Genomic DNA, 15,912 nt, shown 5'->3' on the forward strand with positions numbered 1-15,912 from the left:
GGTCAGTTCAGAATGAGTATCTGTAAACCCTGTTCAGTGTGTGTGTGTGTGTGTGTGTGTGTGAAGGTTGCTATAGTTGAGACATCCACCCATGAAGAATTTATAAACCCCGTCTTCAAAACTTAACAACAAAGTGAAATGGAATAGTTTCTATGTCAAAACTGTCGGAGATAAAATGAAACTAAAGTTAACATCAAAAACAAACTGAAGCTAACGTTTATACTTCGTAAAAGAAAACACTCCAAATGTATCTCAATCTCACATATATGACTCTAATTATCTATTAATAGTTCAGGTGTTTTTAATCTGAAAGAGTAAACTCAACATTTTTGCTGTGACTTGGATTCGAAGGTCGGTGCCACATTCAAACATGAGGTGCATCGATCGTCTCATCTAACGCTTGGCGAAAAAGGGTTTCCCAAAATGGAGAAAGATTCCTCTAAAAAGCCCGTAAAGTTAATAAAACATAATTACAGTTATAAATGTACCATCTTCTTGCCTCTTGGCCACATTACCAGGTCGCTGTATTTGAATCTAAACTTTAAGACAAACGTAAAGACTGTTCTGTATGCATTCCCTTTACTCTTACGCAGATAATTCTATCACGTTTCAAGAGCAAAATAAAAATATTTTAGAAGATATTTCAAGTTGATTTTCATAGGAAAAGCCAATATTTGCCTTTAGCTTATAATCATAGCAAGAGTTATTTAGAAACAATATTTAGATGGGAAAGTTATAGCGACTATTTCTATACTATGGATGTCCATAGGTTCTCTCGTCATCAAGGGGACCAGTTCGCGAGAGTCTGTCGTATGAGCTGGCTACAGCTGTAAATATACAAATAATATATCAGAAGAAAATATAGCAGAAATAATATATTGACCTGCAGTGTGTGCTCCTCGAATTTCCACTGTACGTTCAGTTTCACCCACTTTCACCCTAATTTTATCAAATCGGAAACTATTCACAATTGAGATGGAAAACACTTAGCGAGCACTAAAAGTACATCGACTACGTTAGAGAATATGAAAGTATCTTTTGAGAGATCATGTTGGATATTATATTTGCTGTGTGAAAATGTTGTGTAAAGAGACGAACCCTAAACTTTCTTTCACCCCTTTTGTTGCCAATTTCATCTGTTGCACAGGAAATAACTGACCAGCTTGTGACTTTTCCCTGAAGGAGAAGTGAAACTAACGCCTCTAAGGGCAGATTCAAAGTGACAGAAGGGAGGAAATGGCAGAAAGCAAACCTGGCATGTGATAATAAAACATGTCCTTTTAATAAACTGTACATGAAGTAGATTGTGACAAGGATCTCTAATGAACAGCTCATAACCCGTCGACTATGCCATTCCCGCCACGCACCAACATAATAGCTAGCAAGACTGTTGAAACTAAACTATAATAATTGCTCTTTTGAACACTGTGTCTCTCTTTTCCCCGCGTTGAAGCCTTAGTGTACTTTGTGTTCACCCCAAAGTTTTTCACAACTATGTGTGTGTGTGTGTGTGTGTGTGTGTGTGTGTGTGTGTGTGTGTGTGTGTGTGTGTGTGTGTGTGTGTGTGTGAATAAAGCGGAGACAGACGGCGACACACACGTCAAGTCATTCAAAACCACTCTCACTTTTAAAGAGAGCACTTTTATTCTGAAATTTGCTAAGGACTTCAGTGTTGGTGTGTACAGAATGTCTGTGGGTCTATTTCTGCCCCCCCCCCCCCCATGTTTTGTTGTTATCAAAGCTGTAGGATCAAAAACAAAAATGAACCAACGACATAGAAATCCATCAGTGTATGATATCATCTCTCCCAGCCCCGCTCCCTCCCTCCTCTCCCTCACCGCCATGCTCCACTCCAACCCCAGTGCCAATGACCAAGACTTTTATTTCCATCACAGTTTACGTGATCTGTTTGTTTTGTTTTTCTTTTGTATTGCTCGCCGTATATTGTAGTGTTTAGTATTTGTATCCTATGCATTTACGTCTGTAGGAAAACTCTGCACTGTAACACATCCTCCCAACCAATCACATAATGTAAAGAGCAAGTCAGGGTGTTTGACAAGATCCTGATATTCTTGTGTTGCTGCATGACGGATGTGCAGGGTGGCGCTTCATAAGAGGAATTAAATGTGCAGTTAAGGAAAGAAGAAGAAAACTGGGGGGGGGGAAACACTTGTTAGACCAACTAAACTGTACAACACAAGTTCTAAAGGTAACTGAAACATTCGATTGTCCTCTAATGCCTGCTGTGAGGAGGTTTAATAGTTTACAAACGGTGGTTATGGTTATTTGCCTAAAACATCCCGTTAATCGAGGCCAGATCAAGCTTTTTATAAGGTTAAAGGAATAGTTCACCCTTAAATACTTAAACACTGTTATATGCTATACTTTCAATAGAACTGGGCTCATTTTACAGTGATCCACCACTTTGGTCCGGACTGAAATATTTTAACAAATATTGGATTAATTGCTATGAAATTTGGTTCACACATTCATGGTCGCCAGAGGATAAACCCTGATGACTTTTCCTCTAATTCCACCAACCAGTGTAAAATGTCTCAACTATTGGATGGATTTCCATGACATTTGGTACAGAGATGCATGGTTCTCGGAGGATGAATTATAATAACTGACTTTTCGTCTAGCGCTATTTGTCAGGTTTTTATTTTTCCAATACTTTAGTTTATGACAGCCCAAGGTGCACTTTCTGTTTGGCAGAAATTAGCAAATGTTAGCATGCTAACACGCTAAACTTAGATGGCAAGCATGGTAAACATTAAACCACAATGCATATTAGCTTTGTTATTGTGAGCATGTTAGCATGCTGACGTTAGCATTTAGCTCAAAGCACCACTGTGTCTAGGTGCAGCCTCACAGAGCCGCTAGCTCTTGAACTCTGTCCTGTTTATCTGTGAAGCCACATCTTAGTTAGTGACGTTTTATTCTAAGTAGTTTTTTAAGAAACCAAGAGAAAGGGCTTCTTTAAAAATGTTGTAGTTTTGCCCAGGCCTGTCATTTAGGTAGAAATTAATCGCTTGAGCATCAAAATTCAGCCACGACACATACTTAGTCTTAGACTTAAAACCTGTAGAATGCAATACTTCATCATATATTATATCATGGTATGTGCACTGATCTTTTCAGATTGATAATAGCCTATATGACGATGTTATGAGTATTTCTGGGTGGATTTTCTGTTCAGCGTCCAGACTAGCCCTCCCTAGGCCTGACCCCAAGTGAAGCGGTAGCTGCCCTCCTATAGCTTGAGCCTAGTGAACACAAAATGGGACCACTGCATTTATCTCAGTGCTGAACTGAGTATTTTGTCAGGCAAAGGGAGGCAGTTGTACTTACTGCTATGACCTGTGGGTAATGGTCTTTTCCCAGGTTTTTCTTTCCAGATCTCAGCATGTGTTACCATTAGTGTACAAAATATTAACAAGGGAGGATTTGGGCCATTGTATTTTCTTTTCTTCTCCTTTCATTTGAAGTGCTTTTTGAATAGCAACTTGTGAATTTAGATGTATGTGACCAAGTGACTTTTATTTTTGTTCTCTCTCAGAATTTCAGTAGGCAATGGACTCATGTTAACAATTGTGTGGTAGTTTGTCAGTAGTTTGTCCATGCAATATCTGTAAACATCAAAAAAGAAAAAAAATCCAACTGTGTGATTGTTTGGTTAGAGGTGTATTCACTGGATTATTAAAAAATCAAAGTGTAATAAGCATTGAAATGTGGCTGTGCTGCACCCATCCCCAATTTCTTTCATGTTTTTCACGTCCACTTCCTGTTTCCTACTCCCCTAAAGTAAACCCCTATCAATGTCACCATGGTAACCGTGGCACAGCCCCTCTGACTTCATCACCAGGTGGATTGTATGTTTGGCGATGCTTAGCGTTTCCTCGGTAGCCAATTGGCACATACTATATCAACATATCAGTCACAAATGATGTCAAATTTGGATTTCAATGTACCAAGTACATATCAACTTAGTAAATGCTGCAAAAGTATAACCATACTAAAATATATATGTATTTATGGTGAATACCTGATTCATAATCAATACATGAGTATAGATGAAGTAGGAAATGAAGAAGTAAATATTGTTTGAAGGTATTCAGCATATAATGCTAACAGTCAAATAAAATTCATTCAAACGAATCATTTTCCCTTAAGGATACAACTGGGTTTTTTGTTTTTTGTTCATTTCATTAGAGTTGTAAATATGTATTTTGAATATATATCACTGTTTTGAACTTGATTAATTTATTTAATGCCTATATATTGTTGTTTTTACGTATCCTGATTTTGTTTAACTAACTGGAAACAAATCAAGGGGAGGAAAACGTGATGCTTATCTAATGTTAAGCAGACCATGCATCAACACTTTTATAATTCATGTTATTCTCTTCATTCATGTTTTGCTGTTTCGGCTTTGGGTGATGATTTTACAAAAAAAAACAATTGATATTCATTTCATTGTATTTACTGATATGTAACATATTATGTTTTACTGTGTCGTATTTGATCAGATGTGTCGTGGTCACTGCTCGTAAAATGATTTTATTCAGAGAGTTTCCAAATCATGACAAAAGATAAAAGCAGTCACAAAGTCATAATCTGCCATTTTGTCCGTATGATACATGTTGTCACTTGCACATTGCACCAAGAGCAAGAAAAGTAAAGAGTAGGCTAGTGTCTTACAAATGTTGGCTAGGTGCATGTATAAAGTTCTAGAAATATTGGCTCTTGATTTGTGGAGTGCAGTCTGTATTACCTGATTGTTGGTAGTGTTTTTGTGGAAATAAATCTCATTCTATTTACTTAAAAAAATAAATAAAAAAAAGATAACCCATTGGGTATAAAAGAACAGGCAATAGACAACCCTCATCTGAACAATAAGCAGTCACTCTAGTTGTGTATGGAGCCCCAAAGGTTCAATATAAAATAATTATAAAATGAATGTCACATGGATTCATTGTGTAAAATAATCAAATTGACTCTTCTATCACATTTAGCCAGTTAGCGCCTGTAAGTGCAAAAACAGTCAAGTCATTCTGAGTCAGCCAACTAAAGGCTGTTGCTGTAAATAAACTTAACAGGCACTGAAACTAACCTTTTGTTTAGCTAAAAAAAGACTGCGCTTGATGCTAACTAGGCGAGTCTGTGGTCGCTCGAGCCAACAGGAGCGAGCTAATACGGCTAAACATCCTAGCTAGTTAGCAGCTAGGTACGTAGCATGTTGAGCTAATTAAAAGGTTATTTACTGTGTCTGTTTTAGTTGGTTGAATCAGAATAACTACTGTGTTGTTGCTCAAGCTAACATAAGCTAACTGTTTACATTTAGTAGCATTTGTTGAGCTTGCTAGCTTAAAAATAATTTGGCTGAAAGAGCATTGTGAAATTAAATGTCTATATTGAAATATATACAAACATAAAACGTTAATATGAAAATAAGAATGATGAAGTAATATTGAATAATAGCCTACTGAAGTTGAGCTTTAATAAAATACATATTTGACAATTTATTTGTTCATACGTTTTACACAATGTATTCATATTAGTTTTTATTTCATACACTTGAGGCTCCATGGTTTTATTTGCTATTTTTATTTTTAAAGTAAGCTTAACGTGTCAGTGAATAGTTAATGGACACATGGATGACGTGATGGAGTGAAGAGGTATACGTTTCAGTGCTGGGTAGAGTTGGTATGAATAGCTCCTGAATAGCTGTTTGAGGTGTGAGCAGAGAGAAATATGTAGGTTGATACTTTGATGAAAATCTCTGTTTCCAAGGAAGTTACAAGTCTTGAGTATAATTTTGAATGTGGCAGGTCTTGCACAAGAATGCTGTACAATGGTGAGATGTATTTAATGATCATAAGGTATGTAAATGTTAGGAATGCTGAATGTCTGGTCAGTCTCATCCTATCAAGTTGTGCAGCAATGTTTTTATGTTTTCCTTTGCACCTTTTTAACTGTAAGTGTGAGTCACATTAGGTTCCTGGAAATTGTGCACACGCTTTTAACTACACCGACTAACATTTCTCTAGAGCTGCATAGCAAAACAAGGTGTTTTTCTTTAAATTCTGATGAATAAAGTTTACATTTCACGCACAAAAAAAGCAAGTAGTACATTGTGGTAAAAGTGCCAACTTGATTCAGTTGCAAACTGCTGTGTTGGATGGACTTGAAATCATGGCATGCTTGACTTTTAGCAATGTCTCATAATGTTTGTAGTGAACAATCTGTATTTCAGATGGTCACATTAAAGCTTGTGGCTCGATCAGAGATTTTCTGAAGTGTGTGCGTTTTTGCAGTAGTGGACTATAGAGGCTATTTTGAGGAGTTTTCAACACTAATCTGATCTTTGTAACTGGAGGTTTAACTGAAAACATTCATGTGTTGTAGTTAAAGTTCTATATGCATCTAACAATTTGACTCGGCATGGGAGCAGTTGTTGGTTAGAGGTTTTTACAGACAGGATTTAAAAAGTAATTTGTTAGTAGAAATTATCTCAATACCTCTGAGGATGGATACAAACCTTTAATCTTCAAACACTAACCTCCAAGTAGGGTTTTGAATTGAAACTCTTAATGATTTTGAGACTTTTGATCTCATAATCTGCCTCTTATTTTGTAATGTGTTTCGTTCTCGAAAGGTGTAGCATGTGACAGGTGCGAGACATATTGCTCTTAAATAATTCATATAGATTCACGTGCACACAGTTGAATTTGGTGTGAGACAATGAATTGATCCCGTTGTGACAAAGAAAGTGATGGTTTTAGAGGATGTGACTGCGCTTAACAATGCAGAGAAGAGCGTCATTACATCCATTTTTACATTACCGCATACAGCTCATAACGTAATCCTGTTGGATGCCATCGGCTCAACGCTGTTAGAAACTTCTGCTAAGGTTTTCCTCTCAATGGGCAAGAAGTACTTAAGGATGTATTTTGCAATGACCGCAACAAAGTATGATATGAGGTATTATTCAAACAAATATAAAGGTGTGGCTTTTTGTCATGATTTAAATGAGACTGAACTGAAATTATGCCATTTTGTCATTGTGCTAAAATAAATATAAATATTATATATTAAAAATATATTTGCTAACCTACGTACCGTGTGAAGTTTCTTTCTTTCCATTGAGAGTTTAGAAAGACGAGTTGCTGTACTGACACATTTGAGGTACTTCTACTCCGCTATATTTCACAGGTAAATATTATATTTATTTATTTTTTATTACATATGATACTCATTTGCCAGATGTAGAGACAATAAGTGCATTCAAACCCTGTAGGAGCAAGAGCATGATATCATCTTTAGGAGTGTATCCCCTTTTAAGCTAACAAATAAAAGTGTGTTTGATGTGACAATGCAAGTGCTTATAGTAGATGGGGCTTTTTCTTTCTTTGCTTTTTTTTTTTGTTGACTAATTAATTTGTCAATTGAAAAAATGGCAAATCAATCCAATTCCAAACAGTTCAAGATTCCAGCTTCTTAAATATAAATATTTCAATTGCACTATCAAACTATTTGTAGAACAAAACAAGCATTGTGAAGTCACTTTGGACTTTTATTGTGATAGGCTCTCATCACACCAATTATTATTTATATAAAGCACCTTGATGAAAAGGTTTAAAGAAAGAAAGATCTGTTGGTGCAGGAATGCATTGTTAGGTTTCCTCTTGTGGATAAAAGGAAACTTAACTGAAAGTGTGTTTATTATAAAGATTAGAACAGTGGAAAGTTTAGTTTTAGTTTTAGTTTTTATCATAGGGCAATAACGGAGAGTAAATTATTTTAATGATCTCCTGTCACCAGCATTATATGGATCAAATCAACTCACACCCCCCCCCCCTTTCCTGGAAATCTTTGTAAGGTTTTTTTTTTTAAACGATACTGTCATATTAATACTTAAATCTTATGTCCACCGTTTTTCACCCTCAAGGCCAAATCTGCAAGATTGAGCCCTTTTCCCCCGTATAGGCCTACAGGTTGCAAATGTGTCCTTGAATGACAACACATATTTGTATCACATATTAATTATTAATTGGCATACCCAACCCACACCTTTATCTATCCATCAGTGGTTACACCCACTCACTGGGCCTATATTAACTTCAAGCATCTTTCACGGGAAACGCATAGTTAGCAGCCACACGGCACGCTCACAAGACTTCAGAGACATCGGCATCATATTGGAAAAGGTAAGAAAACTTTTTAAACACTGTATCAATCTGTAACCAGTTCAGTTAGACTAAAAAGATCAATGCTATTGTAATGTTTTATTTTTACTGAAGTTTATGTGCTGTAAATCTATATCTTGGCACAAAGAGTGCCAAGATACTGTACGCTGTATAACCACCCTGACGCCCTGAAGATTGTTACACACAATGTAGGACTTTTACTTCTAGTGGAACATTTTGACAGTATGGTATTATTAGACCTCTTCAGACAACTGCCTCCTGCCCTGGTGCACGTCCCACAGGTGTCTGACGGAAAACATTTCTTTTTCATTTAAGTGATAAAACAAGAGCCAACTCACAGGAATTGTTAGAGGTGAAATGTGAGCGTGCCTACAGTGTGTTTTCCGAATATTGCTATTGAAGCCCATTTTTAAAATGTTCTTTCTGATTTTATATCTTTTCACAATCAGCAGAGAATATATTGCAATAATTTATTCACTTGTATATATTTTAAACTGCTTTTTGAGAGAATATATGCAAACCTTACAGGATCCTTTAAAAGGTCAAAAGTACATTTTTTGGGGGGGAGGATATTCAGCCCAATCGTTTGATCCGAGTTTGAGTTTTGTAAAAAAGAAGTGGTAAAGGTTTGTAATAAGTCACCTATAACAATCATTTGTAAGGAGTTATAACCGTCTCAGGTGTTGTTTCTGTAGGTCGTCCAACATTATGTTGTTGTTTTACAGGAGCAGTATTTATGTTGACACGGTTCTTTTTAAATAAAAGTTTTCTAAGAGGTTTATTGCTTATTTTGCACCATTTTCATAATAAAGCATATTTTTAAGCAGATTTAAGTATTTAAGATTAATATTTTAGTTATTCAAAGTATCAAAATGTAGTTGTATTAATAATTATACTTAAATAATATTAAATAATCAGATAAATATATGGCATTTCATTTTTACTATTGGCATTTAGTTGTGATGGTTAAGATAAGGGTTAGGGTTAGGGTTAACGCAGGGAAACGCTGTACTTTATCAGTACTTTGTCATACACACTTATTTCACAATATAGAAATAATAGGTCTTATATGCTTTGGCCTAATATAAATTAAAACAATTAAAAATCTGTCAACGCAAACTTCGCTTTAGCCATTTGCGCATGGTGGGAATATTAGAGTGTGACACATCAGAGGCTCTCTGCTAGTGTGAAGGAGAACAGCTTCTTAGAAGGACTAGGCTAAATAAATGTCCACAGAATGATAACAGTGATACTATGTGTTATAAGAGGGATTCTGCCCGGATATAAACACAGGTGTGCCTTAAGATTTTGGCTTGGTCTTTGGTGTCCCTTGGCCACAGAAAGTTTGGGAACCAGTGAATGCATTATGTTAATGAGGGTCCTCACAAAGATGGAAAGACAGTTGTGTGTGTCAATCATTTGCTAAAATGCATAATTTTCTATAAACTGATCTGTTTTGTATGTACATTTATAATCTCAAAAGGTTCTGATTTAAAATCTGTGTTTACCTTTGCTGCAGGAAACTGAAAGTGTGAGATGGCGAATCCACCGGCCCTGTCCACGGCTAAAGGTGAAGAAACTTACGTTGGAGGGGAAATCAGACATTTCCTCACACTGTTGGATGTTCTCTATTCAAATCAGTTTGAAGGAGAGTCTCTCGATGCAGACGTCAATGATCAGACGGAGGAAAACTTCTACAGGGGGGCACCGCCCAAATGGTTAAACTTTCACGTAAGTGAACAGGCAGCGTCAGATGGCACTGGAACTCCTTTCATCAAACGAGATGGATACGATACACTTGTGGAACAAATCCACAAATCCAGAAAACTCCCTGGAATATCAACTGTTAAACTGTTCCACCAGCCAGGGTGTGGAGGGACCACACTGGCCATGAAGGTGTTGTGGGACTTGAAAAAAAACTTCAGGAGTGCCGTTTTAACAGGATTCAACCTCAGACATACCGAAAAGTAGCAGAGGAGGTGGTCTGCCTTTTCACAGCAGGCAGTGGAGGCAACCAAAACACTGTGCTGCTGTTAGTGGATGGTGAGAAGATTTTGGAAGATCTGCAAGAAAGCATTATGATGACGATTGCTGAGCAGAAGATTGTCACCTCGTATGCCTGTGGTTATTTTACTCAGCCTTGTTAGAGAGGATGCAGCTTTACAGACTGGCCATGTCTTCCTACAAGAGGTGCTTTCTGACACAGAGGAGAAAACATTCAATGAGAAAAAGAAGGAGCTCAACAGAAAGTACAGGGATAAATGCAAACAATTTCATGGCTTTAACATAATGCAAACTAATTTCTCTCAGGCTTACATCAAGGAGGCGTGCTCTGTTTTCAAAAGCATCAAAAATAAAAATAAAACTCAGGAGACCCAGCTTGCTGCCTTCCTATCCCTGCTGAATGCCTATGTACCAGGCTCATATCTCTGGGAGTCTCAGTGCCTGGACTTCTTCAAAAAAGGATGCTTGCCACTGGAGGACAGAATGGAGCCCTTTAGCCATCTCATCATCACCTTCCAACAAGATGGTTCTGAAAGAAAAGTCTGCATGGCTCACCCATTGATAGCAAAGTGTTGCACTGAAGTGATGGCTGAGGCAGGTGTGACCCGAAGTGACACAGCAAGAAACTTCTTGACCTCTTTGTGCAAAGACGAGGTTCCTCTGTATTTGGATTGGTTTCGTCAACAAAATGCTAACCAAAAGAAGACCGAAACAAAAAGAAACGGAAAAAGAAAAGAACCCAATCAATCGTTCAGAGATGAAAGAGGAGCGAGAAATGTTTTCTAGACTGATTCTAGATATTCAAAGAAAGGAGGGTGAGGAACAGAGTGCATCAGTTTTAAAGGTGGCAACAAATACATTTGATAAAAATCCATTTTTTCCACAAGCACTTGCTCGCTTTTACTACATAGAACTGAAAGGACTATGCTCAGGCAGAAATGTGGGCAAAGAAAGCAAAGCAGGAGAGATCCCCAAAATTCCTTCTGTTGCTGATACACTGGGCCAAGTCCATAAGAACCATCTGAAGAACAAAATACGTCCTGTTGAACCAAGAGAAATTTTGAAACTTGCATCAGAGGCCATTAAAGCTTTCAAAGACGAAGAAAGACTTGCTGAAAATGAACTTGGGACAGACATGAAAAAAGATGGCAAGAACAATGTCTCACCTGCTTTTCACCACCAGAGGGATGGTTGGTTATCTGGCAGGTTTGCAACCTTGTGTACGACCTACTTGTCAGTCAGAATGAAACTTGGAGAGGAGTTCTCACAAAGAAAGTGTCCTTGAGCTCTGTCCTGAAATCACTTGGAGACGACAGACTTTTAGGATTCAACGATCTCATAAACAGCCTCAGAGATGAGGTTGAGAGAAAATATGCTTTTTTTGATAAATATCTGACTTACTCAAAGATTAGCATGAAAAAAGATGATCCCGCTTACATTTCTAAAGTCACCTCAGAGTGCTACAGGAAGTATGTTGAAGCCCCACCAGATGCTGTTCTCCACCAGAAGCTTAAACTAAAACAGGCTGACACCACTACTGGAGTACTCTCATGTCTTGACAGAGAATGCACAGAATCAGACCTTAAAGAAATAACTGCATGTTGGGAACAAACATTTCTACACAAAGGTTCGGACACAGCTCTGGTCAACTACATCTTCTCTCATATCATGTTAAGAAATAAGGGAGCAATCTCTCCTCTTGATAGCAAGCATTTAACTGCATTTAAACAGAACACGCCCCCAGTCTCCACAGAGTCACCTGAGCCCTACATGTTAGCCCTCCTCTTGCACTGGCCTACAGAGAGTGAGGACAACTGTGTCTTTAACCTCAGTCAATTAATAGAGCGTATGAAAAACATGTATGAAAAAGCACATAAGAAACACCTTCGATCAAGGTACCTCCGGCCTCTGTTTTTCATTGGAAAAGGTCAAGATCTGGACAGAATTGTTCACAGAAAGGTCCTTGAGGGACTGATTCTTCAGGGAAATGAGGAAGCGATACAAGATTGGAGCAGAGAGATGATTTTCAAAGATCCCAGGGTCCAAGAACACCTTCTTAAAGTTCATGGGGAAACACGAAACTACAGAGTCTATGCAACTATTGGAGGCACCAGCATTGAGGTGGATGCAAACCTCCGAAACAGCCTCTGGAGAAAATGCCAAGTTTCCTTCTACCTTGGATTTACCATCAAAGGTCCTGTAGCCTTTGCCATCCACACTAAAACTGCAGAAAAGGGTAAGAAGGGTAACGCACTGTAATATTAGCAGAATTAAAGGGTTAGTTAAACATAGCTTCATAATGTGTTGTGGCGTAAGAGCGAAACTTGTTTAAATATTACATTCACAATGCTTTTGAATCTTTTTACTTTTTCTAATGAAATCCTGTTCTGTGTGGGAGTAGGAATCTCAAGGATGGATACCTCAGAGTTTGGAGCTTGTTCCGGTGAAATGGTAAGTTTTTTTGTTTTTGCTCTTTGCTGTATTTTATATCAATTTTGAAAAATAGCTGATCCCACAACCACGGCTGCTCACAAACACAAATGTTACCTTCTGACACAGGACTCCAAAGATTTGACAAAACTTCAACCTGCAGTCAACAGAGTGGATGAGGTTCAAACCTATAGGTAATGATTTTGTCTTAAATAATATATTTCAATGCACAGAGATTACATTAACTGAAAAGCAATGATAGTTAAATTAATTAAGTTAACTCAAAAATCAAGAAATACATATTTTTCCTCACCTGTAGTGTTTTTTTGTTTTTATCAATCTAGATTGATTAAATGTGAGTTGGAGATATCGGCCGTAGAGATGTCGGCCTTCTCTCAAATATAATGGAACTAGATGGCACTCGGCTTGTGGTGCTCAAAGCGCCAAAAGAATACATTTGAAAATTCAACAGCAATGTCTCTTTCTAGAAATCATGACCCGGTTACTCAAGATAATCCACACACCTCGTTGTGAGCAGTTTCATGTAGGAACTATTTGTACCGTATCAGAAGGCAGATATTTCTACAGCCGATATCTCAGACCCTCGGCCACTCACAACAAAACAATCTGGATTGACAAATAGCATTAATAGTGTTTTTTGATTTTGGAGTGAACTGCCCCTTTAAGTGTCATCTGCTGTTGTTCACTAGTAATGCTGCAGTTTGTGACAAATACAAACAAGACTGTTCAATCTCTAATCCATTATGTTCCTTAATACAGTCGTTTGTTTTCCCCTAAAAATTAGCCTACAGTCTCAAGCAGGCAACTATGAGTGCAGTGTGTCTGCCCTGCGCTGGGTTTGTAAGGAAGAAGTCAGCTTCAAATACAAGTTTAGCTCATGGGATGAACACATGAAGAGGCCTATCTGTACGGATTACATGCCAGCAGGACCCCTAATGGACATCACCGTCACAGCTGGGAAGATGGAGGAGGTGCATCTGCCGCACTGGATCTGTGTAGGTGAGTAGTCATGTAATGGGAAAGGACATCTTTTTGTTTTATTATAAGTAGAGGTTACTGCTGAGAAATATGTAAGCATACATATATTCCAGTACGCATATATTTTGTAATGATTCGTTTGTACTTTGTAGATCAAAACTCTACAGTTTTAGACAAGTTTGCGGTTCTACATGCGGATACCTTTGATGTTCTGGAGAAGGTACCTGAAGTGAAGTCGTCCCACATCAAGTTTCTCCAGCCCACTTTCCCTCGGATGGGGGTCCTGATCCGGAAGGAACTGGGCCTCCCGTTCTACTATGACGTGTTGATATACAAGACAAACAAAGAGTTCCTCACATTGGATGTTTACCTGGTGCCACGGGATTCTGCTCTACAACAGGTTTCTACTTCATTTGTTGCATTAATAATTCAAACTATTACAAGATGTGACACATGAGCACCTGGGAAGGCAGTATAGTTACAATATTGTACTCTGAAAAGAACACCACAGAACTAAAACCATTGTGACTTTACTACAAAAACTTTGAGTATGAGGATAATTTATTCTTCTTTCTTTTTTCACAGGATGTGGAACAAAAGCAAAAGTCTTGTGGATCAATATTAATCCTAAAACCAGGCCCAGACAAGTCCGTGCAATTGGGAGATCATTTCTCCCTCACAACAGACAAGACGGATGCAAACATTCAACCCAGCGTAAGTTTCACCATTTTTAATATCAGTACTCGCAGTACATTATCTTACTATATAATCACATTTTTTTAGTTCACTGTTTAAAAAAAGTCTTAAACCTTGTTTATTTTATTTTTTTGCACAGACACGAGAGCTCAGATGTGATGGTAGAAATTACTTTGAGGTGTTCATCAGAGATGCAGACAGCGACTTCACCCTCAGGCTTCAAAGTGAGCAGAACACTGTCTGGACCTGTACCATTCATAAAGGTTAGTGGTTTTTAAAACATTTTAAACGTATTGATTTGCAGCCCCTTTAATCTGTTTAGCTAAATATGCACAACCTAATGCCATGTGTGGCCATGCTAAATATCCATGAACTAATCAGCATTGTGACCTGTATTTTATTTCAGGAGATTACCAAAGTCAAACTACTGATAACTAAGGTAAGAAAAGAAAGTTTAGGATTGAGGAGTAAGAAGATGACTTTACAAAGTGCCACCTTGTTTCCTTGTTTTATAATTTTAACTTATGATTGTTCTTCACTATTCAATGTTTGCTTTGCTTTTATCTTCCTGCCTCAGGTCAGCATTGTGTGGATCGCCATCGGACAGCTCTGTGATTCTGTGAGAGCCTTAAAAACCAAACAAAACCAGATGAGGGAGATTCACACGCGTGTGACTGCAGCCGGCACAAAGAGCCAAAGAGAAGCCAAAGATGATCTCTATGAAATCCTTAAAAGGATGAAGAGTATGAAGCGTCTTGTTTCTGAGCTGGAGAGATCAGGGTAAAGTCAGTGAACGTAAAAAGAAGTCTTGTTGCTTTGGAAGTGGACGCTGGACATAATGTTACTGATTAAATGTTGCTGTTTATTTGATGTACTGGACAAGCAACGAAGCACTCAGTAGAAAATAATCTTTTTTTATATCGTTTTCATGTTTAATTTCTTTCGTAAATATTCAGTGTTTTACATTTGGCCAAATGGGTAAATCAAACCCAATGTTATTGTGAAGGACACTTTTAAAGACACAGTTTATGTTTAAATGTTGTTTAATATGTGACAGTTCTAAAGCTTTGATGAGTAGATGTGAGGAAGAACACATGACTTATTGCTTGATTAAAAACTTTGAAAATGTTAATGAAGATTAATGAAGAGATTGAAGGTTTGTTTGATTATATATATTATTTTAGTTATATTTTTGGGCTTTTTATGCCTTTTAATGCCGGAGAGAGAATTGTAGATCGTGAAAGGGGGAGAGAGAGAAGTGTAGATTGTGAAAGGGGGAGAGAGAGAAGGGGAACGACATACAGCAAATGGACACGGGTCGGACTTGAACCACGGGCCACTGTGGCACGGACTCAGCCTTTGTATATGGGTCGCCTGTGCTACCTGGACGCCCCGTTTTTATTATATTTTTATCAGAAAACCCACAGGGTTCCTTCAGCTAAATGCTAAAACCAGAACAATCTAAGAATGTTGAGTTTGAATCTGTTTTATTATTTAAATATTAATTATTTTGTCTTTTTTTCCTTACATTCCCTGGCTCACATTTTATCTCTATATTGTCGAGACTAAAGAT

At 37.7% G+C, this 15,912-nt stretch overlaps 1 protein-coding gene and 1 pseudogene across 1 annotated transcript; both read left to right on the forward strand.

Annotated features, from left to right (window-relative positions):
• The first annotated feature begins 9,746 nt into the window (after positions 1–9,746).
• On the forward strand, positions 9,747–11,092 carry LOC115024025 (sterile alpha motif domain-containing protein 9-like; annotated as a pseudogene).
• Positions 11,093–11,641: 549 nt separating this feature from the next.
• On the forward strand, positions 11,642–15,574 carry LOC115023647 (NACHT, LRR and PYD domains-containing protein 1b allele 3-like). Its single transcript, XM_029454828.1, has 9 exons — positions 11,642–12,450; positions 12,616–12,665; positions 12,774–12,838; positions 13,450–13,664; positions 13,796–14,043; positions 14,229–14,357; positions 14,479–14,602; positions 14,746–14,778; positions 14,917–15,574. Exons 1-8 carry the CDS (start codon positions 11,883–11,885, stop codon positions 14,775–14,777), a joined length of 1,431 nt encoding a protein of 476 aa, XP_029310688.1. The 5' UTR covers positions 11,642–11,882; the 3' UTR covers position 14,778; positions 14,917–15,574.
• Positions 15,575–15,912: the final 338 nt, after the last annotated feature.

This window comes from Cottoperca gobio, chromosome 18, assembly GCF_900634415.1.
Source record: "Cottoperca gobio chromosome 18, fCotGob3.1, whole genome shotgun sequence".
Classification (NCBI taxonomy): domain Eukaryota; kingdom Metazoa; phylum Chordata; class Actinopteri; order Perciformes; family Bovichtidae; genus Cottoperca; species Cottoperca gobio.

Coding starts and splice junctions, on each gene's coding strand:
- LOC115023647 (XM_029454828.1), top strand. CDS start 11,883: ATGTTAAGAAATAAGGGAGCAATCTCTCCTCTTGATAGCAAGCATTTA. Junction 13,665..13,795: donor GCCGCACTGGATCTGTGTAG/GTGAGTAGTCAT, acceptor TGTACTTTGTAG/ATCAAAACTCTACAGTTTTA. Junction 14,603..14,745: donor GACCTGTACCATTCATAAAG/GTTAGTGGTTTT, acceptor ATTTTATTTCAG/GAGATTACCAAAGTCAAACT.